The sequence below is a fragment of the Oncorhynchus gorbuscha genome, linkage group LG13 (assembly GCF_021184085.1).
Source record: "Oncorhynchus gorbuscha isolate QuinsamMale2020 ecotype Even-year linkage group LG13, OgorEven_v1.0, whole genome shotgun sequence".
NCBI classification, from domain to species: Eukaryota; Metazoa; Chordata; class Actinopteri; order Salmoniformes; family Salmonidae; genus Oncorhynchus; species Oncorhynchus gorbuscha.
The window spans coordinates 41,243,544-41,270,186 of NC_060185.1; the positions used below are offsets into that span (position 1 = coordinate 41,243,544).

Sequence of the window (26,643 nt, forward strand, 5' to 3'; positions counted from 1 at the left end):
GCTGTGACCCTACTGAGGTCACGGCCTACTCTGAGGGTCTCAGGAAGAGTCGGGATATGCAACAAAAATTTCCAGTTCACACATGTATTAATACACACTTGTACATGTGTAAAAAAATATATAAAAAAGACAAATAAGCACCAAATTATACTGTCTCTCCCAGTTATGTTGTCTAATTCCATGTCCCTCAGAACATTAATGATTCTAAAAATAAAATAAAAAAATAAGTGAAGTTACCTATGAGGACAATTCAAAAACGTACATTTTACAATGCAAGTTAATATATACACACACTCAGTTCATTATATTATTCATTCGCAAGACCTTTGTCCACCATTCACTGAAACATCAACCCTTCAAGTGCTCCTCTTAATAAACCATGACAGAATTGGGTAGGGTCAGTGGTAATCAACTGTTAATATAAATTAGGTATGTTTTAAATCAAGCAACTCCTACCCCCATTGCTCACCTCCAAGACTCTCAGTCAGATCCACAGAATGAAGGATGAAAGGAAGAACAGGAGGATGGATTAAATAAAGAGAACACAGATGAGTCAAACAGTTACTTTATTTTATGTTCAGGTAAAAACATTAACCTGATGCAGTAAATTATTGCAGATCTTAGAAACCAGCACATGAACGATTGGGCCAGGAGAGAATTGAGTGGGGCCCTCCCCCTGGCCACAGACTGCAGGTGCACAACAAGGTTTGTTCCAAGCCAGCAGCCAAAAAAAAAAGACAGCAAGAAACTGAAAATTAAAAAAAGGTGAAGCAGACATCCCCACCTCAAACCGGGCATGAAACTGCATATAAACTCTTATTCCATAAATGAACTTGAAATGCTATCTGGCCGTGAAACGATAAAATTAGTCCAGCCAAATGGGTGCGCTCAGCTACAATAGGGATTTTGGGGGGGGGGGGGGGCTCAGAGCTTGGCCTAAGCCAGTCAGTCTGTCAGAGCGCACTCCCTCAGCATCCATCTGAGACACACTACTACTCTATCAAAGTGAGAGCAAAAAGTAAGTTAACTTATTCAACACACTGGATAACTCTTATCATGTTTGAGCTGAAGCTCTTTGTAATTATAGACCAGAACACAATTTCAACTTGGGAAAAATATATATATATAAAAAAAAAGATGTCATCACTACCCGCAGTCAACCAACTCCAACTCTCATTTCCAAAAAATGTATACGCAAACACACACAAAAGGAGGGGAAGCAGAACCAAAATGCAACACAAACTGGGGCCGGGCCGTATAATACAGGAGAACAGAATGGAAAACTGACAGACTGAAGGGGAAAGGAGACATGAGAACAAAGAGCTATTCTATCAAATGTGTAGAATGAGCAGTCTGGAATTTTTTTCTGTACAAATTATCTTTGGAGCTAAAGTGAACCTAGCTTGCTCTATGGACCTCCACCACAGACATTCACCACTGAGGAAACATCCCTTTAAATATCACACAGCAACGCATTTTAAAATGTAACTCAAGTTTTTTTTTTCCTTCTTGTTTTTTTTAAACATTACTCTACTGATAATTTTTTTGTTTTGTTCTGTGAGTCATTTAACACCTTTTTTGTAGGAGACAGGGGCAGCAAATATTTAACTCAAGTCCTTTAATTTCTGCAAGCTGTGTTCTCTAACAAGAAGGCTGTACACACTTGGCCTTGATGTAGGTGATTACAAAAAGAAAAAGTAAAAATGAAGTCATGATTTCGTCAGTTTGCTGTAGAAGGCATTTTGAATGGGAGAGATCAGGACAGGTGGAAGGACTGCTGGCCCTCACGGGCCGCAATCAACAGTTTCTTGCGCATTATCTCGATGCTGGAGTAGTCAGGCAGCTTCAGGTAGTTGACACAGGTCATAACCGACGGCAGGAAGTCGTCCGGGTTCTCCGTCGACTCAAATGTCTTCCGCACGATGGTCAACGGCGGGTTCAGACTACGGAAACCTGGAGAGAAGGAGGTGGAATGATCAGAATCAGCTCAAAACTGCCATGGCTGGATTTGTCTGTCGACATACTTTGTTGTCTTGTCCAATTCTCTGCATTTGTGGTTTTCCAGTTGAGTGAGCAGTGTCACACTCATTTGTTTACTAAGTGCATGAGGGTACGACATAACTACAGCATCAGTTAAAGTGCATTGCACACTGAAATGTCACCCAAAGTGTGGGATTGTTCAATTCTCAAATTGGAGAATGGGACCACTCAACTTCGGAGAACAACAAATCTTCAAGTGTGTATGGTGAGTATGTATCCATGACCACTCACCTCCAACAGGCAGCCTTGGGCTTCCTGTTACAAATTGCAGGAAGAGTCTCTGCTGCTCTGCATCGAAACTGCTGAGCACGTCAAAAAGGAACCTCACAGCACGACTGTGGAGAAAAACATAAAAACGTCAAACCACTGCACTCTGACAAGTCCTAAACATGACACTAAGTGTAGGTCTGGTCAGAGCTCTGGTCGGTGGAGTAACTCACCTGTCATGCGTGTAGCCGTGGTCGGGACGACAGCACTCCATCAGGGTCTTGACGTCCCAGGTCTCAGACTTGCTGCCACAAAGCAGCTGATCCAACTACAGGCGGAAAGGAAGAGCACAGAGGAGATTGGCAATGTGACATCCTGAAGAGGTCACCTAAATAAATGCTTTTTGGGATTATTGATAGCAGTACTCACCTCTTCAGGGTAGAAATACTGCAAGTGATGCAGGGGGAAGACTGACTCAAACCCTTCCCTGAAAGATTCAAACTGCCGGGACACACCTTCGTTCATCGTCCAGTAGACCACCAGCTGTGGAGAGAATGGGACCAATGGTCAGCTTCATTATGAGGTGGACACTGTTTTGTGGAGAGTCTATGTAGGAGCGATGTATGTGCGTGTGTCTAAGTAAGTGTGTGTGCACGAGCTACCCACCCTGAGGTACTCCTCCAGATTGTAGATTGTGACAGGGATATCCTTGCCTCCCTTCTTCAGCTCGATGTTGGGGAAACCGGGGAGGGTAAAGTCCAGGCCCAGATCCTCCACAGAGCAGCCGTTCATGTTGAGACTCTCCAGTGCCTGCTGCAGGGTCTCCCTCGTCTAGGAGGAAACAGGCCTTTTATTAATATGGGGAATGTAACAGGAAAAGCATCATCAATCTGATAGGGAGGGGCCATAACGGTTTTACACTCCACCAAACACTCTCCTTAGCAAAACATCACTGACACTTGAGTACAGCTGCAAATTCTGACACACATTAAATTTACGTGTGGACTGCAGAGCCCTTTGCGCAGTGCGTGGGGAGAGCCACTAAGCAGATGTCTATTGGAGTCTAAATCAAGCCTTAAAGCTACCACTATGAACTCCATCTCTGAGAAAGACCTCCATAAGAGTATCCAAGTTCTCATCACCAAAGACAAATGGTAATGACTGAGGTTAGCTGCATCTGGGGAGGTTGTGTATCGGGGACTGACTTGGGAGCGGTCCTGCTCCAGCCTCCTCTTCTGGCGGATGATGTCCTCCAGGTGCTGGATGGACTTCGCCACGCCCGGGTCAATGTTGATCAGGTCGTGGGAGCTGATGGAGGTCTCGTGCCGCAGCATCCACTTGTAGAAGGGCAGCCCCAGGGGCAGGTCCAGCTGGGAGGGAGACAGGTGTTAGATCAGCAGAGGGCTCCCTACTGAGAGGTTCAGGTAAGTGTACAATTCTGCTTGAAAGGTGAGAGCATGTAGGAGGGCTGTAGAAGAGGGGAGTTAAAGTAGGAGCGCAGAAAAAATTAATATACAAATCACCTTTAAGGCAAGGGCTTAAGGCAAGTAATGTAAGTGTAAAATAAAAACCACTCCAAAACAACTAAAAGTGAAGGTCTAGAAGCATTAGCAGTGTAGACTACACAGAGACTGGTCCACTGGTCAGAGGTACAAGTGTTACTGTTTACCAGTCTGAAGTCCATTATAGCCTTGGCCATCAGCTTGCCCAGGAAGCGGAACTTCATCTTGATTTTGGCGATGTGTGCCGGTTTGGTTGTCCTGCCAAAGGGAACGGCAAACAGCCCTCTGGAGCTGAACATGTACTTGGTCCCTTCTTGGCTTCCTGGGAGAAGAGGAAATTTAGGGAGAGGAAGAGTTGTTCCAATGTGGGTCTCAAAGACAAGCTACTCAGCAATGATCAGTCCTCTTTAGGAGCCCATATCTCTGCATGTGACTTCACAGCTGCCACCCAGGCACATCTTGGAAAACTGTAGGAAAGCCTTTAAATCTAAAATAAATCCTATTTCTGTCCAAATTACATTTGGTCGTTTGTTGCAGAAATCACTTTAAAATTATTTTAGGAGCTCCTATTTAGAGACAAATATATTCCCCAGAGGGTTGGAGTAGAAATTGACCTTTTGGGTTGGACAGGGCGACCTCCTCACCCCTCCACAGCCCGAGGTCGGCCCTCTGCAGCTCCTGGGAGACCAGGGCGTAGAACTCCAGAGTGGGACCCAGCCCTGTGCCCACCTGACAGAAGGACAGAGACCGGGGGAGTAAGGGAGAGACAAAAAGAAAGAGGCAGGAGAGCGATAGAGCTTCTATCTAGATAAGTCTAGGGTCATGTTCAAAATCTACCCCCCCAAACGACTCCAAGTTCTGTGGTACCTTATGAGAGGGACAAACTCAAAATGGAGGTGATTGAACAGTGCTCTGTAATGAGGGTGTGAACGCATGTACTGTACCTCGTTCTCATACTGGATCTCCAGCATGGCTCTGGAGCTGCCGAGGTCCTGCATCACAGACTCCGCCTGCTTCAGCAGCTCCTCACGGTTTATCGTTCGCTAGAGACAGGAGGAAGAGCAGAAATGAGGAGTTAGTGAAAAGACAAACAGGAGTCGGTAGAGTACAAAAAGCAGGCTGGATATTTTTAATTGGTGATGTGCACTCCTCTTGGCTACACTTATTAAACCCATTCCAGAAAGGCATACATCGAGTCGATTAGGTGACATTACACCAAAATATTCAACACCTTTTTTCTGTCGAGGCGGGGTGCCACACGGCTGTCCTGGGAATCTGACTGGTTGATCTCAGGATTGGTGTCGAGGAGGCGCTGCATGGCCCGGTCGCGGTCAAAAGCAGTCACATAGAAGAGCATCTGCCGTGTGTCGAATGGGAAGAAGAAGGGACTGGGGAGAAGGGAGTAACAATGATAGTTGGTCAAAATGCAAAGCATCTATGTACTCACCGGACAGTTTATTAGGTACACCCATCTACAATGAACAAAAATATAAAACGCATCATGTTAAACAACAGTGGTAGGCTTGATTAAAAACAACGACGAGACAGCCTACAAGGAGGTGAGGGAGGGCCCTCGGAGTGTGGTGTCAGGAAAGTAACCTCACACTCAACGTCAACAAAACTAAGGAGAGGATTGTAAGAGCGTCTGCTAAATGACTTAAATGTAAATGATTGTGGACTTCAGGGAACAGCAGAGGGAACACCCCCCTATCCACATTGATGGGACAGTAGTGGAGAGGGTAGTAAGTTTTAAGTTCCTCGGCGTACACACAGACAAACTGAATTGGTCCACCCACACAGACAGCATCGTGAAGAAAGCGCAGCAGCGCCTCTTCAACCTCAGGAGGCTGAAGAAATTTGGCTTGTCACCAAAAGCACTCACAAACTTCTACAGATGCACAATCGAGAGCATCCTGGCGGGCTTTATCACCACCTGGTACGGCAACTGCTCCGCCCACAACCGTAAGGCTCTCCAGAGGGTAGTGAGGTCTGCACAACGCATCACCGGGGGCAAACTACCTGCCCTCCAGGACACCAACACCACCCGATGTCACAGGAAGGCCATAAAGATCATCAAGGACAACAACCACCCGAGCCACTGCATGTTCACCCCGCTATCATCCAGAAGGCGAGGTCAGTACAGATGAATCAAAGCTGGGACCGAGAGACTGAAAAACAGCTCCTATCTCAAGACCATCAGACCGTTAAACAACCACCACTAACATTGAGTGGCTGCTGCCAACACACTGACACAACTCCAGCCACTTTAATAATGGGAAATGTAAAATATATCACTAGCCACTTTAAACAATGTTACCTAATATAATGTTTACATACCCTACCCATTATTAATCTCTCTCTCTATATATATATATATCTATCTATATATCTATCTATCGATATAGGAGCTGTTGGATTGCGTCCTACCTGACAGGTCGCTCCTACCAGGTGGCGTGGCGAGAATCTGTCTCCTCACCACGCGCTCTCACCACTGGTGTCCCCCAGGGCTCTGTTCTAGGCCCTCTCCTATTCTCGCTATACACCAAGTCACTTGGCTCTGTCATAACCTCACATGGTCTCTCCTATCATTGCTATGCAGACGACACACAATTAATCTTCTCCTTTCCCCCTTCTGATGACCAGGTGGCGAATCGCATCTCTGCATGTCTGGCAGACATATCAGTGTGGATGACGGATCACCACCTCAAGCTGAACTTCGGCAAGACGGAGCTGCTCTTCCTCCCGGGGAAGGACTGCCTGTTCCATGATCTCGCCATCACGGTTGACAACTCCATTGTGTCCTCCTCCCAGAGCGCTAAGAACCTTGGTGTGATCCTGGACAACACCCTGTCGTTCTCAACTAACATCAAGGCGGTGGCCCGTTCCTGTAGGTTCATGCTCTACAACATCCGCAGAGTACGACCCTGCCTCACACAGGAAGCGGCGCAGGTCCTAATCCAGGCACTTGTCATCTCCCGTCTGGATTACTGCAACTCGCTGTTGGCTGGGCTCCCTGCCTGTGCCATTAAACCCCTACAACTCATCCAGAATGCCGCAGCCCGTCTAGTGTTCAACCTTCCCAAGTTCTCTCACGTCACCCCGCTCCTCCGCTCTCTCCACTGGCTTCCAGTTGAAGCTCGCATCCGCTACAAGACCATGGTGCTTGCCTACGGAGCTGTGAGGGGAGGGGGACGGCACCTCAGTACCTCCAGGCTCTGATCAGGCCCTACACCCAAATAAGGGCACTGCGTTCATCCACCTCTGGCCTGCTCGCCTCCCTACCACTGAGGAAGTACAGTTCCCGCTCAGCCCAGTCAAAACTGTTCGCTGCTCTGGCTCCCCAATGGTGGAACAAACTCCCTCACGACGCCAGGACAGCGGAGTCAATCACCACCTTCCGGAGACACCTGAAACCCCACCTCTTTAAGGAATACTTAGGATAGGATAAAGTAATCCTTCTCACCCCCTCCCCCCTTAAAATATTTAGATGCACTATTGTAAAGTGGCTGTTCCACTGGATGTCATAAGGTGAATGCACCAATTTGTAAGTCGCTCTGGATAAGAGCGTCTGCTAAATGACTTAAATGTAAATGTAATGTAATACATGTATCACTAGCCACTTTGTTTACATACTCATCTCATATGTATATACTGTACTCGATACCATCTACTGCATCTTGCCTATGCCGCTCTGTACCATCACTCACTCATATCTTTATGTAAATATTCTTATCCCCTTACACTTGTGTCTATAAGGTAGTAGTTTTGGAATTGTTAGCTAGATTACTTGTTGGTTATTACTGCATTGTCGGAACTAGAAGCACAAGCATTTCGCTACACTCGCATTAACATCTGCTAACCATGTGTATGTGACAAATAAAATTTGATGTTAAGTGCCGGTCCCACGTTTCAAGAAAAATGTTGTTTTCACATCCCTGTTAGTGACATAATCCATCCATCTGACACGTGTGACATATCAAGAAGCTGATTAGACAGCATGATCAGCACACAGGTGCACCTTGTGCTTGGGAAAATACCAGGCCACTAAAATGTGCAGTTGTCACAACACCAGATGTCAAGTTTTGAAGGAGCATTGACATGTTGACTGGAGGACTGTCCAACAGAGCTCTTGCCAGAATTTCTCTACCGTAAACCTCCATCCTTTTAGAGAATTTGAGAATTTAAACTGTGGGTTTATATAACCAAATTATTTGCAAACTGTCAGAAACAGTTTCAGAGAAACTCATCTGCGTGCTCACCAGGATCTTGACCTGACTGCAGTTCGGCGTCTTAAACTTCAGTGGGCATATGCTCACCGTCGATGGCCCCTGGCACGCTAGAGAAGTGCGCTTCATGCATGAATCCCGGTTTCAACTGTACCGGGCAGATGGCAAACAGCGTGTATGGTGTCGTGTGGGCAAGCAGTTTGCCGATGTCAACGTTAGGAACAGTGCCCCATGGTGGCAGTGGGGTTTTGATACTACTGGCAGGCATAAGCTACGGACAACGAACACAATTTTATCGATGGGAATTTTAATGCGGAGGCAATGTGATGAGATCCCAAGGCCCAGTGTCGTGCCATTTACCCGCCACCATCATCTCATGTTTCAGCATGTTAACCTCTCTGGGATATGTGGGACGCCAGCAAATGCAGAGCGCCAAATTCAAATAAATTCCTATAAAAATCAAACTTTTTACCAAATTAAAGCTACACGTTGGCTGGATTCACAACATGTCAGATTTCAGAAAGGCTTTTTGGCAAAAGCAAACAATGCTATTATCTGAGCATAGCACCATAGCAAACAAAAAGAGAAAAAAACATTTCAACCCTGCAGGCGGGACACAGAAATATATAAATCATGCCTTACCTTTGACGAGCTTCTTCAGTCGGCACTCCAATATGTCCCATAAACATCACAAATGGTCCTTTTGTTCGATTAATTCCTTCTATATATATCCAATGTCCATTTATATGGCGCATTTGATCCAGAAAAATCAAGGTGACAACAAAATATCTCCAAAGTTACCCTTGCCAAAACATTTCAAACTACTTTTGTAATACAACTTTAGGTATTTTTTAAAGTAAATAATTGATAAAATTGAAGATGGGATGATCTGTGTTCAATACAGGAAAACAAACACAAGCATGCTTTCTGTTCTTGCACCTCTATCAAACAGTACACATGAAGTGACACTTGTTCAAGATGGCCATACATTACACAAAGGAATAGCCTCAACCAATTTCTAAAGACTGGTGACATCCAGTGGAAGCGGTAGGAACTGCAAGCAAGTCCCTTTGAAATCTGGAATCCCAATAAAACCTCATTGAAAAGAGGGTGAACTCAAAAACAAAACATGAATGTTTGTCCTCGGGGTTTCGCCTGCTACATAAGTTATGTTATGCTCATAGACATGATTCAAACAGTTTTAGAAACTTCAGAGTGTTTTATATCCATATCTACTAATAATATGCATATCTTATCTTCTGGGGATGAGTAACGGGCAGTTGAAAAGTGGGCATGCTTTTCATCCAAAATTCCAAATGCTGCCCCCTATCCTAGAGAAGTTAATGCATGGCCCCATGTCACAAGGATCTGTACACACTTCCTTGAAGATGAAAATGGCCCAGTTCTTCAATGGTCTGCATGTCACCAGACATGTCACCCATTGGGCATGTTTGGTATGCTCTGGAATGATGTGTATGACGGCGTGCTCAAGATCCTGACAATATATCCAGCAACTTCACACAGCCATTGAAGGGGAGTGGGACAACATTTCACAATCAGACTGAAATTCTATGTGAAGGAGATATAAATAAATATATATTTATATATATAAATAAATAAATATAAAAATAAATATAGAAATAAATATAGAAATAAATATATAGAAATAAATATATATAAATAAATATATATAAATAAATATATATAAATAAATATATATAAATAAATATAAAATATAAAAATATATAAATATATATATAAATATAAAAATATATAAAAATATATATAAATATATATATATATAAATAAATATATATAAATATATTCAGTTGCTTATGTGGGACCTTGGGCCTGGAAGAGAAAATTGAAGTCTCAGTTTACTTCCTGAATTGAAATTGAATTGTCCCCAACCTTGGTCTAGACATGCAGTTTGAGGACATTGCATTTGTGAATACTTGGTCAAATATTCAAGAAAAGCTAGGCGTTACCAGGTCTTGCCGAGCTCTGTGAGCCAGGTGGGGATGTTGCCGGTCATGATGACCAGAGGATCCTGCAGCTGTCGGTTGGCCTTGGCTGTCAGCTTACTGTTGATGAACTCACTGGTGGGGATGATCTCCTTAGAAACAGCATTCTGAAAAAAACAACCTCAGTTTACTGGAACTACAACACAGTGCCCCTTCTCTGATGCAAAGAAACAGGGGGCTAGGTTGTTTGAATGCAAAAAGGACCATTATTGTGGGCAACTGTGAGCACTAAGACAGCTGTCTAGCTAGCAGACAGTTAGTCATATGGTACATTGTGGTTTACCTTCAACAAGCGCTCAACTGACCTGAGCCCTAGGACCATGCCCCAGGATTACCTGACATGATGACTCCTTGCTGTCCCCAGTCCACCTGAGCGTGGCGCTGCTCCAGTTTCAACTGTTCTGCATTATTATTATTATTATTATTATTATTATTATTATTATTATTATTATACGACCATGCTGGTAATTTATGAACATTTGAACATCTTGGCCATGTTCTGTTATAATCTCCACCCGGCACAGCCAGAAGAGGACTGGCCACCCCACATTGCCTGGTTCCTCTAGGTTTCTTCCTAGGTTTTAGCCTTTCTAGGGAGTTTTTCCTAGCCACCGTGCTTCTACACCTGCATTACTTGCTGTTTGGGGTTTTAGGCTGGGTTTCTGTACAGCACTTTGAGATATCAGCTGATGTACGAAGGGCTATAAATACATTTTATTTTATTTTATTTAAAGATATCTTTAGCATTATGTAGAACATGACAGACAGTGGGCAGACATACAGGCTTGTGTCACAAATGGCAACGTACTCCCTACATGGTGGACTACTTCTGACCAGATCCCTATTGGTCCTGGTCAAAAGTAGTACATTATAAAAAGGTTATAGGGTGCCTTCTGGGACTCAACAAGTATGTTCAGTAAGTGCCAGTATCTGCGGGCTGGAGAGGGGATAGGACAGGCTACTCACGTCGTACAGGTAGAACCAGTAACTACTAATGGAGTGCAGCACCCTCAGCAAAAGGTTGACATCCAGAGACGGGTCGTCGAAGGTGATGCTCTCTGGGGGTTCTGACATGAGGTACATCTCCAACGGGCTGGCCACGCTGGGACACACGCCGTCTGGGAGAGGAGAGAGCAAGTCAGGGTCATAATTCGTGCACACTGTAGCAAAACATTTTGCAATGGGAAACAAAAACAAGCGTTTCTTATTGGACAAGGGCAGGTAGTCACTTGTTCGTCCTTTTCTTCCGTTTTGCAGCCAATGAATACGACACAGAAGTGGTAACTAAACTAACATGATACAATGTATATTATGAGATAAGGATTTGAGTGGACAGATTTAGTGTAGGTTAAAGAATGGTCAAATATCCTATGTAGTGCACTACTTTCAAAGTAATAGGGTGTCATTTGAGACTGTAAAAGCCCTTTGGCCAGGGGGTTAGTGCAAAAGTAGTTTTGGAAATGCATTTGATTAATTGATTAGACAGACCATTTCTGTGGGTTTGTGTGAAGAGGTCATCTCAAGTAACTAATTCAGATGGTAAAAAAAGTAAGTAAATTCAACAGTCACTAAGCACCGGCCCACCGATGGATAGCAACTGTAGTCCAAAACCTCGGACAAGCTCATGTTTAAAACCCTTGGAAGCCAAAGAGGGCTATGATTTTATTTTTTAACTATGATACATGAAATATAGAGCATGTTGTAATATTTTTCGAAAGCAAAAATATACTGAGGTTACATTGTTTGCTCGCTAGCAACGTACTAGACCATTTCGGAGGAGCAGAAGGGAAATATATATTTTTTGCACCAATCTCCGTAGTGTAACGACACTGATCGGCTACCATATGGAGCCAACAGTGTTTATTGGGATCTCTTCTTGAAGATAGTGGTTTCCTTATGTTATTATTTCACCTTTATTTAACCAGGTAGGCTAGTTGAGAACAAGTTCTCATTTGCAACTGCGACCTGGCAGAGATAAGCATAGCAGTGTGAACAGACAGAGTTACACATGGAGTAAACAATTAACAAGTCAATAACAATAACAATAATAAAAAGTCTATATACATTGTGTGCAAAAGGCATGAGGAGGTAGGCGAATAATTACAATTTTGCAGATTAACACTGGAGTGATAAATGATCAGATGGTCATGTGCAGGTAGAGATACTGGTGTGCAAAAAAGCAGAAAAGTAAATAAATATAAACAGTATGGGGATGAGGTAGGTCAAATTGGGTGGGCTATTTACCGATAGACTATGTATAGCTGCAGCGATCGGTTAGCTGCTCAGATAGCAGATGTTTGAAGTTGGTGAGGGAGATAGTCTCCAACTTCAGAGATTTTTGCAATTCGTTCCAGTCACAGGCAGCAGAGAACTGGAACGAAAGGCGGCCAAATGAGGTGTTGGCTTTAGGGATGATCAGTGAGATACACCTGCTGGAGCGAGTGCTACGGGTGGGTGTTGCCATCGTGACCAGTGAACTGAGATAAGGCGGAGCTTTACCTAGCATGGACTTGTAGATGACCCGGAGCCAGTGGGTCTGGCGACGAATATGTAGCGAGGGCCAGCCGACTAGCGCATACAGGTCGCAGTGGTGGGTGGTATAAGGTGCTTTAGTAACAAAACGGATGGCACTGTGATAAACTGCATCCAGTTTGCAGAGTAGAGTATTGGAAGCTATTTTGTAGATGACATCGCAGAAGTCGAGGATCGGTAGGATAGTCAGTTTTACTAGGGTAAGTTTGGCGGCGTGAGTGAAGGAGGCTTTGTTGCGGAATAGAAAGCCGATTCTAGATTGGAGATGTTTGATATGAGTCTGGAAGGAGAGTTTACAGTCTAGCCAGACATCTAGGTACTTAGAGATGTCCACATATTCTAGGTCGAAACCATCCAGGGTGGTGATGCTAGTCGGACGTGCGGGTGCAGGCAGCGAACGGTTGAAAAGCATGCATTTGGTTTTACTAGCATTTTGATCGCATACAGACCCTTCGCCAGTGGTTTAAAGACAATGTTACATATAGGGTTAATATAACTGGTTCTCCAAATGCATGTTAGCTAGCTAAGTTGGCTATATTCAAAGAAAATAATGCTCATCTGCTGTTGGCATAAGCCAACAATTAAGAGAGCACTTGGCAGAAAAAGTAAGAAAACCCTGGAAAAACATTGACACATTTATCCTCTTATTTTTGTTGCCACAAAACGACCTCCATATTTCCATGGGTTACCTTCAGATGAGTCCCATGATACTCGTGGGGGTCGTAGAGCAAAACAGAGAACATCCTCGTGAGTCATCTTTCCACTACAGACGTTTTCGTGAGAAGACCAATTTTCGGGAATGTCTCATGGTTGGAAAAGCACCGCTATAACTCAGCCAACTTCCATCTCAGATGCGGAAGGACGACATGGGCAGATAAGGTGGATTTAGATGCAGCCCATGCAACAAAAAAAAAACATCTCTAGCTCAAACTGACTTGTCGGTGGGGATTCTTTAAAAAAAATGTTTACTTAGATTGACGCACGGGTTCGGAAATAAAGTTAAGGATTAAAAACAGTTTGAGATCATTGTGAAGGGTTTTCTCCAGTGGCTTGAAAGATTAATTGGGCTTCGTGAAAATGTTGACCAAGGCAAGGCTTAGCGAAGGGTCTGTTAACTTGTAGCAGGTCAGCTCACTCCCTCCCCACTGTAAGGAGTACATTAGAGTTGTACGATAAAATAAACCAGCAGAACTTGTCTCAGTCTCCAGGCCAGTAGACAACACAGACACCCACCTAGGCCCAGAAGTGGTGGTAGTGGTTCCTACCGTGCCACAGCTCGTCCTGTTTCTTGGCATTGCGGGGCGAGGTCTTGGTGGGGGCAGTCTGTGCCCGGCCCCTCTTCCCTCCCACCACATCCTTAGTGCCATCCTCATCCTCCCTCACTGGCTTATACCTAATGGGATAGAGAGTCTCTACGTAAAGGATATCGTGGAACATGACTACACTGCCATGTCAGTTGCATTTGATCACCAACTCAGCCACCTATTAGACATGTGTGTTTGTGTGTGAGACATCTCAACCCTAACAGCCACCCACTACAAGCATCAGTCAGATATGTTCAGAGCCAAATCCATGTAGATCTAGGTATTGGCGGGCAAGAACATCTATTTCACCCGCCACAATGTCAGGTGGTCAATTTGCAGGGCTCTAGTGTGAGCATTACATTTGCGACTAAAAAAAGACAATTGCACATGTGCTTATACTTAGAAAAATGCTGCAGTAGCCATTTACACAGTATTTCTGCTGTTGTTTCATAGCTGTTTATTGCACAAATAAAAAAGGATCCTACCTCAAGCAGCAACACTGCCTGGCAGGGGAACTAAGCTCAGTGATGATAGATACATTTTTGGAGGCACTGGGCACAGGCATAAAAGATTGTCTAATATACTCTATTTACATTGTTTTTTTCACAAGTTCAGTTGTTTTTCAACGTTAGTTTGAGTCTGCTGCGTCAACTGAGAGCAGAGAAGCCTTAGATGCCAAATCTTAGACATGTGACTGGACTCAGGTGGCCCCGTTACTATGATAACCATGTGCCCTTAAAGGGGCAGCAGAACATTGTGTCTGATCATTTTAATTTTAAAAAAAATGTTTAAAAAATGAAATTGAGCAATACACTATTTCTTACTAATACATTTCTTGTTTTAGAAACATGGTCATCTGTTTTATGTAATTACAGCAAAAAAATATTTTTGCTGATAAAACAAATGAGGGGCTGGTAGATTTTCTCATCTACCTGCCACAGTGGCTGGTGGACCAAAAACACAATTTTAGGCTGTGGTTGTGTTCGTTAATCAGTCCAGCCTATAGACTGGTGTGTGTGGACAGCCAGCGTAAAGGGGATACCATATGGTGTGGGTTTTGGTCCAGATGCCGGCCCGTCCGAGTGGGTTGGCCTCGTCATCTGTTGACTCCCTCTCCTCCTCTGCCTGCAGGCTGAACTGCCGCACCGCCTGGTAAACCGTCATGTTGTAGGGCAGCAGGTGGTCGCCGATGTAGAACTGCAGCCGGTGGCGCACGCTGCCTGAGTTCAGGAACTGGGCCGCCTGGACAGAGATAGACGGTCAAGTTAGGGTGGAAGGTTACATCGTTATTGGTGGGGGAAAGAGGTATTATCCAATATGGAGAGTATTTTGCAAGGACAATGTAGCTTCGTACCAGAGATTCATCAATTTCATCGTCTGAACCATCATCGTCGCTGTCCTCATCCTCCTCTCTTATTCGTCCATAACCTGAAGAGACAAAAGTCCCATTGAGCACGTCAGCATGTTAACCATAAATGTCAGTAATACAAGGAGACATTCTATTCTGCCAGAAGTGAAGGACAGAAATACTCTGGGAAGGAACTTGAGAAAGCAGCCCCATTGGATGAAGATCATCTGTGGGTGACCTATGTTCCTCACAGAGTGAAAGGGCTTAAGTCAAGTCAGTAACTCAATGCAAAGAGACAGTTCCCAATGCTCACCTCGGACCACCAGGTAGCGTTCAATGGCCTGTACCAAAGCCAGGGGGTCAATTTTCACCGGGCCCCCCTTCCACTGCTTCACATTGGTGCAGTCCGGGTGCCTCTGCAGCTGACACTTGAGTTGGTGTGTGTTAAAGAACTTCAGAGCCTGAGAACCTCTGAAGAACACGCATGTCAGACAAGATCACAATGATACAAAAGAGGTAAATACGGGCAAGTCCCCTTTCTTGACCTACACCCATATAGACTTCAAAAGTAAACACGCATTAGTGAATGGCTGACAAAAACGGGGTTTGTGGAACAAAAGGAAGGGATGGAACTTGGTAAATTAACTAACCTGCTCCCGTTGCCGTTGCCACTGGGGAAGTCGTGCACCTTGACAGGGAACTGCTCCATCTGGCTTAGGCAGTTGTTCATCTTGCGCACCAGTGACAGCAGGGGCCCATTCTCAGACGGCTCCAGGCGGCCTGCCGGCTCCATCCCCGGGGTCTGGACAGGCATAACACAGGAGGGACACTTCAACCAAACTGCAAAGACTTGTCGTATTAAACAGGGCACACCGTAGAAACATTTTTGAAACAGAAAAATGTAAAAAATAATTTATTTCTGGGATAAGTTAAGGTAGTTCCTCCCTTTGTCAGTTTTATTCCATTTGTTTCCAACCCGAGTACAACCAGGGTTGAATATTGCCGTTGTAAAAAATAAATAAAAGACAAAGCATGGTTTATCAATCGTGTCATACAGTGCAAGGAGCTATAAAAAAAAGTTGAGCTGAAAAAGATGAAGCTTTTTGTGAGTATGGAAAATGTCTGCAATTCCCTAAAATGTTGTGCACAAATGTGTTTACATTCCTGTTACTGAGCATTTTTTCTTCGCCAAGATAATCCATCCACCTGATGCTATGGTATTAATCTTTCAAAGAGCTGATTTAACAGCATGATCATTACACAGGTGCATCTTGAACTGGGAACAGTAGAAGTCCATTCAAATGTGCAGTTTGAATGGACTTCTACTGCCACAGATGTCTCAAGTTGAGGGAGTGTGCAATTGGCATGCTGATTGCAGGGATATCCACCAGAGATGTTACTAGAAGTTTGAACGGTCATTTCTCTACCATAAGCCGCCTCCGTGGTTTTAGAGAATTTAACAGCATATCCAACCGGCCTCACACCCACAGACGACGTGTATGGTGTTGTGTGGTGTTGTGTGGGCGAGCTGTTTGCTGACGTCAACGTTGAGAACAGAGCGCGGTGGGGTTATGGTATGGGCAGGCATAAGCTACAGACAAACAATTGCGTTTTATGGATGGCAATTTCAATGCATAGAGATATCATGACTAGATCCTGAGGCCCACTGTCGTGCCATTCATTCGCCGCCATCAACTCATGTTTCCACATAACACACAGCCCCATGTCGCAAGGATCTGTACACAATTACTGGAAGCTGAAAATGTCCCAGTTCTTTAAAATGACCTGCATACTCACTAGACATGTCACTCATTGAGCATGTTTGGGATGCTATTGATCAATGTGTACAACGTGTTACAGTTCACGCCAATATCCACAGGGACAACATTGCACAGCCCACAATCAACAGCCTGATCAACTTAATGCGAAGAATGTGTCACGCTGCATGAGGATACACGCTTCTTATTTTATTAATATTTATCTTATTTTTAAAAAGTACCAACTCTATTCCCAGTCATGTGAAATCCATAGATTAGGTCCTAATGCATTCTTTTTTCAATTGAATGATTTCCTTAAATGAACTGTAACGAAATAAAATATTTGAAATTGTGGCATGTTGCATTTATATTTTTGCTCAGTATAAATAAAAAAGGAGCATACATTTCAGCCTTATGCCTTCAGAGCTGTACAAACAAATGAGACTTATTAAAACACCTACTGTGTGTAACATGAGCAAGCAGCTATAGTTCAGATACTGGAAAATTGGGAGTTAAATGTATATTAACAGGGAATATGTAGAAGAACATTAAACTGACAATTCAAATGTCACATATAATTGAAAAAATGACAACGATCTAGGCCTGTGTTTCCCAACTTCCGTTGTGTTGTAGCCCAGGACAAAAACACCCGATTCAACTTGTCAACTAATCACCAAGGCCTCAATGAGCTGAATCAGGTGTTTTTGCCCAGGGCTACAACAAAAATGTGTTAAGTTGCGGATACTCGAGGACCGGAGTTGGGAAACACATGTCTGAACTTCATAATGTAAGGCTCCCGAGTGGCGCAGCAGTCTAAGGCACTGCATCTCGGTGCTAGAGGAGTCACTACAGACCCTGGTTCGATTCCAGGCTGAATAACAACCGGCCGTGACTGGGAGTCCCATAGGGCGGCGCACAATTGACCCAGCATCGTCCGTGTTTGGCTGTCAACTGACTTGACTAGTTAAATAAAGGTTTACATTTAATAAAAATACTACATTATATAAGCAATAGATGCAATAATCTAGTAGGCCACAAAAAACTTGAGGGTGGGATACCTTTTGAACTCTAGGAGAAAAATATACATATACAGACCAGCTGCCATTCATTCTAGCCTGAGTGCTGTTGTGGAATTATCAGAATTAGTTGAGTAACATAGATAAGATGTGTTATTTTCATGATATGCTTGCGAGTTATTTCTCATAAGAATGTATTTTGTTGTACTATAGTTTTGGCCATTGGCAGTTATCTGTTCTATGTCAGGACTAAGTTGCATGGGCCACAGAGAGGGGAGAGGTCAAGGGGTCATCATGTGTAAACATATCTTTTCGGTGTGGCAGTGACTCCCTACTTTTCCCATGGGGGGGAAAAGAGGGTGGCAGTGTCTGGAATCATTCTATGCTCCCTCTTTGTTGACCTATAGAGTCACTCTCCTCTCCGTGAGTCTGTCCTCTGATTGGTTGCATCTAAATGACAATTTGATATACATCATAGGGTGGGGGTAATGTCTTGGTACAAAATGGTACCAAGGACGAGATAAGAGCTTTGTTTAGGAGACCAAACTGAATGATAATTTATAGCCCACTGTCTGACTAGGGGATATTCTCTCTGAAGTAAGGTTTTTTCTCTCTGTGTAAGTTCCTAAGACCTGTGTTTTGTCACGTCGTCTAGGAGGGGGTGGATCTTTGCTATAAAGGATCCCATTTGCCATTGTGTAAAGGACTCAACTTTTCATTAGAGATACTGAACTGTTGAAAGTCAAAATGCTATTGCAAAAGCTTAATTATTATTAAAGGTGAAGATTAAGCATAACTGACTCATGTGATTTGCTCTCTCATCATTTGGTAATTAAGGAAATTTCCACGACAGTGCAAATCCTCATACTGGCTTTATACTGTATTTAGAGCCATGAGATGTATAGCCAATAACGAGGGCCTTGAGTTTATCCTGGTCAGGTCAATCTGAAGTGGTCAGGGAAAGAAATGGATGCCCTACTAGCGCAACATGGCCCATTTGTTTGTGTGACAGCCTTCCTAGACAGATGTTTAAAAAATTAAAAAATAAATAAATGCCCTCAGCTCCAGTCTCTGCCAAAATGGCCTACTAGACTGGAGTTGGCTACATTCAGTCACTGGATACTGAGAAAGGATGAACGTCTTCATCGGGCGAAAGACAAACTTCTGATAATAGAAACAGAATCTCATTCTAGTTCTGTGTTTCAGACCTGCCGAACAGCCTTACCGGGCAGCCATAGAAGACATGCAGGAACCGCTTGAGGCGGATGTCACGGCTGACCAGGTCACGGTCACTGCTGGAGGTCAGGTAGAGCAGCAGCTGCTTGACCAGGCCGCTGTGCTGGATCTCGAACGACGACACGTCCGACTCCGACACGATGCTGCAGATCTCCACGAGGCACTCCACGCCACCGTCCATCTGGTGGAGGATTGGGGGTGTGACAGCCCAAGTCACTAACCATCATACCTTAATGACGTTGTCTTTAGCTAGCAATGTAGATAGTACCCTGTACCGTCAAAACAGCAAAGCAAAACAGCTGTTCTCAAGTTAGTATTAGCAAACAGGGTTTCCAAAGCAGTCTCCAAGGTTTCAACTAATGACTATTTACTTTCATCGAGTGCAATACTACAATGTGGGAGAGTGTTGGGAAGTACAGTACCTGTAGGCTGAGCTGTTGCGTGGCGGTGCAGAGTCTCTGGAGTACATTTAGTGCGGGGTTGCTGCCATCAATGTTTTCATTGTTGAAGTAGCGTGCCACAAACTTACAGGCCTGCTCTTTGATCCAAGCCTTGATCTTGTCCCTGTAAGGGGATGACCATCTTCATCACCACTACTACTATTGGCTGTCTTGTTTTCTCAATTCCCAACTCTCAACTCCCACAAAGCCCATTGGAGGTTGTACAAGGGGAGAGACCTTGGAACCAGGAGGAATCTAAGATTTGACAGCTTGGGTGTAATCGGTTTGACTAAACCAGGGGTCTCAAACAGAGCCCAAGGGCCAAATCCACGAGCCGATTCAATTTTAAGTGCTGCCCTCAGGACCGCCAAACGAGGGGCACGTTTTTTTGGGATTAAACTCGTGCTATGCCGCGTGACAGTCTGTACTGGATGACACCGTCCCCCAAAGCATTCAATATTCTTGAACAGACTGAGGTATGTTTGCACCGTGTGGTGGGGTGTGGCATCAAGCAATGAGTGACACATTTAAAGGGTAGCGGTGCATTTTGAATGCTCATATTTACACAACCAAACCTCTCCATGTTTTTCAACTGATCTTCAGGAACAGCACCGTTGCACACCAATTTTCATACTGAACACAGCCCTAGCTACATTTTCTGAGCGAGCCAATGATAATCTCCACCATTACTACCAACACGGCGATAAAATCATCATCACCACCACGGTTTCCGTCGTACCTGTTGTTGGAGACCGAGTCCTTGGGAAGGGCGCGTGCCAGGCCACTCACACTGGCCGTGCGAGAGGGCTCAGAGTTTGTGCTGTTGGTCTGGGCGCCCAGCTTGCCCCAGGTCTTGGGGTTCAGACTGGCCAAGAAGGAGGATTTGGGGGACTGAGTAGTGGTAGGACTCTTGGCTGTAGGAACAGTAGAAAGGTTAGTCACAGGATGAAAATGACAAAGTGGGTCTCAAATGATACCCTATACTTCAGTGTTTCCCAAACTCAGTCCAGGGACCCCAAAGGGGTGCACATTTTGGTTTTTGCCCAAGCACTAGACAGCTGATTAAAATAATCAAAGCTTGATGATGATTGGTAGATTATTTGAATCAGCTGTGTAGTACTAGGGCAAACACCTAAACATGCACCCCTTGGGAAACTCTGTTATAGTTGTTTGAAACAGACACCAGATTCTCTGGCAGATATTAAAGAATGAAGTCATGCTGTATGTATTTATTTATGTCAAGAAATCATAAGGATCAGTTTGCATTCTGCATAAATATCCCAAATTTTACCAGGACTCCAGGCAAAAAGAGGCATGGAGACCAATGATGCCACAAATGAGAACCAATTTTGAAGCGTCGATTCATGGTTTTACACACAAACAGTCAAAAGGTTGTGACACCTACTCATTCCAGAGTTCCTTTTTTTATTTTTTATTCTACATTGTACAATAATAGTAATGATATTACAACTATGAACTAACACATATGGAATCATGTAGTAACCAAAAAGGGGGGGAAAAAAAGCGTTGAACAAATCTAAATATATTTGAGATTCTTCAAAGTAGACACCCTTCGCCTTGACAGCTTTGCACACTCCCGGCATTATCTCAACCAGCTTAATGAGGTAGTCGCCTGGAATACATTTCAATTAACAGGTATACCTTGAGTTAATGTGTGGAATTTATTTCCTTCTTAATGCATTTGAGCCAATCAGTTGTGTTGTGATAAGGTAGGGTTTGGTATAGAGGATAGCCCTATTTGGTAAAAGACCAAGTCCATATTATGACAACAGCAGCTCAAATAAGCAAAGAGAAACAATAGTCCATCATTACTTTAAGACATGAAGGTCAGTCAATGCGGAAAATGTCAAGAACTTTGAACGTTTCTTCAAGTGCAGTTGCAAAAACCATCAAGCGCTATGATGAAACTGGCTCTCAGAGAACCGCCAAAGGAAGGGAAGACCCAGAGTTACTTCTGCTGCAGAGGATAAGTTCATTACAGTTACCAGCCTCAGAAATCGCAGCTCAAATAAATGCATCACAAAACTCAATTAACAGACACATCAACATCAACTGTTCAGAGGAGACTGAATCAGGCCTTCATGGTCAAAGTGCTGCAAACAAACCACTACTAAAGGACACCAATAAGAACATGAGCAATGGACATTAGACCGGTGGAAATCTGGTCTTTGGTCTGATGAGTCCAAATTGGAGATTTTTGGTTCCAACTACTGTGTCTTTGTGACGCGGTGTGGGTGAACAGACGATATCTGCATTTGTGGTTCCCACCGTGAAGCATGGAGGTGGTGTGATGGTGCTTTGCTGATACGCCGTCTGATTTATTTTGAATTCAAGGCACACTTAACCAGCATGGCTACCACAGCATTCTGCAGCGACACGCCATCCCATCTGGTTTGAGCTTAGTGGGACTATCATTTGTTTTTCAACAGGACAATGACCCAACACACTTCCAGGCTGTGTAAGGGCTATTTGACCAAGAAGAGTGATGAGTTCTGCAGCAGATGACCTGTCCTCATCCCAAACAATCTCAATTGGGTTGAGTTGGACAACAGATTGATGGAAAAGCAGCCAACAAGTGCTCAGCATATGTGGGAACTCCAAGACTGTTGGAAAAGCTAGGTTAAGGTGAAATTCCAGGTTAAGCTGGTTGAGACAATGCCAAGAGTGTGCAAAGCTGTCATCAAGGCAAAGGGTGGCTACTTTGAAGAATCGCAAATATATTTTGATTTAACACTTTTTGGTTACTACATGAATCCATGTGTTATTTCATAGTTTTGATGTCAACTACTTTTATACAATGTAGAATAGCCAAAATGAAAAAATTATTGAATGAGTAGATGTCCCCAAACTTTTGACTTGTACTGTATGTATGCATACATGCATGCATGTATACACACACACACACACACACACACACAGGAATTTCACCTTTACTACTACAAATGTATCATTGACATTTAGCACTATTTGTATCACCTGTGAGAACCATGTGCATCCAGGCTTAGAGACTGATTGTTATTGGAACTATTACCCTGATTGTCTACTTTGTCGTCATCCCTGGGAGGAGAGTACTTGGGCCTTCTGGGCCCTCTCTTAGGCAGACGTTTTCTCTTCAGCACATCACTTAACCGCCTAGGAGAGAGGGAGAGATTAATGTTGTTCTATGGAGGAGTGTGAGAGTGTCCTTGCGTGTGGTATCTGACCTATCATACATTCACATTCACATGTATTTAGTATTCGTGTTCGCTCACCCCTGTGGGCTGAGGTCCAGTGAGTCATCCATGCTGTGCTGGAAGCTAGGTGAGCCCAGGTCTGGGGTGGCGGCCGCCGTAGTGTTTGCAGTGCTGATGGTGGTGGTACACAGGCTAGCCGTGCCGCTGGTGCACGCCTTCGGGGGACTAGTGAGGAAGGCCTCCGACTCAGCCAGGTTCTTCACCTGGTGCATCACACCTGGCAGGGGAGGAGGGCAGAGGTGAGGGCTGATGGAACACAGCAAAATTCGCTCTTTTCCCAATTCTCTGATATTAAAGAAGTTGTTGTGAGAAATTGTGATTCAATAAATCAGGCATAACTAGATAAACAGCGTTCTGTGGTCCACGACATAAGTGTACTGTGGTGTGACATCCCAATTTTGTGACCTCAGTGTTGACGTCGCTAAAAATACATTGAAGCTCAAATAGCAGTGGAGGACCAATCATAACAGGTCCTCTGAACAGCAGCTCCTGGTGCTAGAAAAGAGCTGTGTGTTAAGGATCATTACAGGTCAGCTCCTCTAGGGAGGAGACACCGGCTCAGGCAGGATTTATCACCTTCTCTTCTGAAGAAGACACTGAATACGTCGGGCAGCTTCTGCATGAGGATCTCAGCCATCTGCAGAGAGCCCACTACAATTTTCAGGTCCTGGCTGGACAGCATGGAGGCAATGTGACTGGGAGAAGGAAACAGACCAACACTGAGGTTCAGGTGTGATGTGAAGACGCATGTCGTACTGACTATTTCTTTTTGTCATTGGAGGCAGCAATCTTGACTCAAAGGTTCACCTGGACACCGCGTGGTTCCTCAGCACGTCCTTGAGGAGCTCGGCATCGGCGAAGAAGATGATCCTGAGGATGGCTCGGAGGCACTTATGTCTGACGGCTGGGCCTGCCGACGAGCTGTACACCTCGTACAGCACCCCAAAAAGGGTCTTGATGAAGCACTTGGCCAGCTCAGGGTCTTCCTTCATCAGCTGGGCCCGTGCATCCTCCCGCCTCACCTCCTGGTGACCCCCTGGGGGACAGACAGGGGAAAACTCACGTAAGATTTGATAGTTCTTTTGACTAAAAAGGAGAAATTGGATTCCATCAGCTAGTGCAGAAGACACAAAGAAGCAGCCTGTTCAATTTCACGAGTTCACAAAAAGATGCATTAAGAGCACATCTGCATTGGGAAAAAGGTAATCTGCCCTCAATGGGACTAACTGGTTCAAAGGCTCAATAGAAATACCAATAACTTGGGGCACTGACCCCTTTCTCCACTGGGTCTATAGCGATCAATAAAATGTATATTTTCCAGTGAATAGAGCTAGTCTCAGAACCCAATCAGGGCATCATACAACAGCAACTGACATGCATCATCAGTTGGTAGAGCAACAGCAACTGACACACATGACTGTAAGTCGCTTTGGATAAAAGCGTCTGCTAAATGGCATATATATTATATTACACATACAACTGACACCAGTTTGGGGATAGTCTATGACTAGAGGTAATGGTCTCTCACCAGTAGTGGGGTTGGCTAAGGGGTTGGGTTTCCTCTGGATACCCCGTGCTGTGCCAGTGTCCTCGTTGATCTGCTGCATAGAGTTGAAGTCGATAGTGTAGACGCGGCCCAGGGTGGACAGGCTGATCTCGTCCTCTCCGTTCTGGTGGGCCGTCTGGAGAGGAAGAGAGAACCAGACACCCCCAGACGTTAGTGTAACACTGGGCTGCACAGGGGATTCACACAGCTCACAACATATCAAGACTGAAACAATCCACTTCCTTGTAGTATAGGCAGGGCATAGTTTTTTCTGACTACCTGACCTGAAGAGGACAAACTCTGGGCCCCAAGTCTGGAAGGAAATTCCCTAAAATGGAGCGGAGCAGCATCAAATCAAATCAAATCAAATTTATTTATATAGCCCTTCGTACATCAGCTGATATCTCAAAGTGCTGTACAGAAACCCAGCCTAAAACCCCAAACAGCAAACAATGCAGGTGTATGCATGTCTGTTCTTTACCTCAATGATGCGGCTGTCGATGCGGTTGTAGGGGTGCCACAGGCCCCGGTCGTCCCTCCACTGCCAGATGGCCCCCTCTGTGGCCTGGGCACTGCCCTTCTTCAGCATGAGATCCACAGCAAAGATGCCCTCTCTGGGCAGGCAGGGCATCAGCTCGCTGGTGGAGGGGGAACAACAAACAGTTAGCAAAGTGTATCAAGGAAATTCGCAAACAAGCCATCTGTGACGGGTGCATGGAAGCCGCCATTTTTATGCACATCCACCATTAGGGTAGAAAAGGTTGTTGCAACGTTGAGCGCAGCAGAGGGGGTTCCTTACCAGATGAGTGAGGTGAGTTCATAGAGCTCCTGGGGGCTCCGGGGCACCAGGTCAATCTGCTCCTGGCAGCTACCGTTGGCCGCTCCGCAGAGAAGGAAGCGCAGAGTCTCTGCAATATCTGAACAAAGACTACGTGCTTAGTTTGTCCTCTTTCCACAGGCTATTGGCTTGATACAGTCAGGGACTTTGGCCTTGGAGGCATTTAGACTGTCATTATATAGTTAACTTGCCCAAGATTTTGTAAGCTGCATTTTTAGGCTTCATTCATGTGAGCAATGTAAATGCGTACCAATAGCAAGTATGTTTGTCTGCATGAGCCACTTACTCTGCTTCATGAGCTGCACGGCCAGACAGGGGCAGTTGGAGCACATGAGGGAGAACATACGCACCACCATGATGAACATGCCCGAGCTGAGCACGGGCGGGGTGACCACCAGCAGCTGCTGGATGTTGGTCAGCAGGTCCCGCGAGGCCACCTGCTGTAGCAGGTTCTGTAGACAGCGGTCACACAGAGGTCAGTCATAATGAGTCTGTTCAGGAGGGTGAGAGATGTTAGAGCCATAGAAACGTGTTGAGTAGAACCGCCTCACTCACCTCCTCGTGTTGAAAGTTGTCCACCAGCCTGGCAAAACAGAGACAAGTGCTTTCAACAGATTTCTTATCCTGTACGGGGGGGGGAGAGAAATAACCACATTAGACACGTCTTCACAGGGAACATGCCACAGACAACACCAGTGGTGGAAAAGTCCCAAACGTACATGCTTGAGTAAAAGATAACTTGACTCAAGTAAAAGTGGAAGTCAAAGTAAAATAATACTTGAGGAAAAGGTTTGAAATATAGTTAAGTATCAAACATTTAAAAAATATATTTCCTTATATTATGCAAACCAGACAGCATAATTTGCTTGTTTCTTTAATTAACGGATAGCCAGAATGTAAAAGGTGAATATATGTGTACCTGGTGTGAAAGTCTCTGGGTCAGCAGTGGCAGAGAGTCAGAGACAAAGTGGAACTCGTCAGGGGTGATGCTCTGGCAGCAGTTGGCTGCAATGGCCAAGGCATTCCTCTGGGCGTTGATGCTGAAGAACTCCAGGTACAGTAGACAGTCAGCCAGGCCACCCTGCACGACACAGGAAACACATTTAAAACAAAACAGTTAAACAAGAATTATGGATAACTCACACTTCCATTGGGGCAAAAAAGTATTTAGTCAGCCACCAATTGTGCAAGATCTCCCACTTAAAAAGACTAGGACTGTCATTTTCATCATAGGTACACTTCAACTATGACAGACAAAATGAGGAAGAAAAATCCAGAAAATCACATTGTAGCATTTTTTATGAATATATTTGCAAATTATGGTGTAAAATAAGTATTTGGTCAATAACAAAAGTTTCTCAATACATTGTTAT

General features: G+C 44.5%; 1 protein-coding gene across 1 annotated transcript in view; it reads right to left on the bottom strand.

The window, feature by feature from the left end:
* Nucleotides 1–549: 549 nt before the first annotated feature.
* LOC123992881 (E3 ubiquitin-protein ligase TRIP12-like) overlaps nucleotides 550–26,643 on the bottom strand; it is a 54,258-nt gene continuing 28,164 nt past the window's right edge. Inside the window, 30 exon segments of the mRNA XM_046294488.1 lie at nucleotides 550–1,953; nucleotides 2,272–2,375; nucleotides 2,481–2,575; nucleotides 2,677–2,790; nucleotides 2,914–3,078; nucleotides 3,453–3,617; nucleotides 3,917–4,071; nucleotides 4,364–4,478; nucleotides 4,694–4,792; nucleotides 4,981–5,137; nucleotides 9,964–10,106; nucleotides 10,966–11,117; nucleotides 13,797–13,924; nucleotides 14,878–15,077; nucleotides 15,190–15,263; nucleotides 15,497–15,654; nucleotides 15,834–15,985; nucleotides 19,182–19,373; nucleotides 19,615–19,756; nucleotides 20,372–20,546; nucleotides 22,685–22,785; nucleotides 22,905–23,103; nucleotides 23,463–23,581; nucleotides 23,694–23,922; nucleotides 24,415–24,568; nucleotides 24,914–25,070; nucleotides 25,232–25,349; nucleotides 25,557–25,722; nucleotides 25,826–25,894; nucleotides 26,190–26,351. Of these exon segments, the coding sequence (XP_046150444.1) occupies nucleotides 1,757–1,953; nucleotides 2,272–2,375; nucleotides 2,481–2,575; nucleotides 2,677–2,790; nucleotides 2,914–3,078; nucleotides 3,453–3,617; nucleotides 3,917–4,071; nucleotides 4,364–4,478; nucleotides 4,694–4,792; nucleotides 4,981–5,137; nucleotides 9,964–10,106; nucleotides 10,966–11,117; nucleotides 13,797–13,924; nucleotides 14,878–15,077; nucleotides 15,190–15,263; nucleotides 15,497–15,654; nucleotides 15,834–15,985; nucleotides 19,182–19,373; nucleotides 19,615–19,756; nucleotides 20,372–20,546; nucleotides 22,685–22,785; nucleotides 22,905–23,103; nucleotides 23,463–23,581; nucleotides 23,694–23,922; nucleotides 24,415–24,568; nucleotides 24,914–25,070; nucleotides 25,232–25,349; nucleotides 25,557–25,722; nucleotides 25,826–25,894; nucleotides 26,190–26,351 (4,356 nt within the window). The 3' untranslated portion in view covers nucleotides 550–1,756.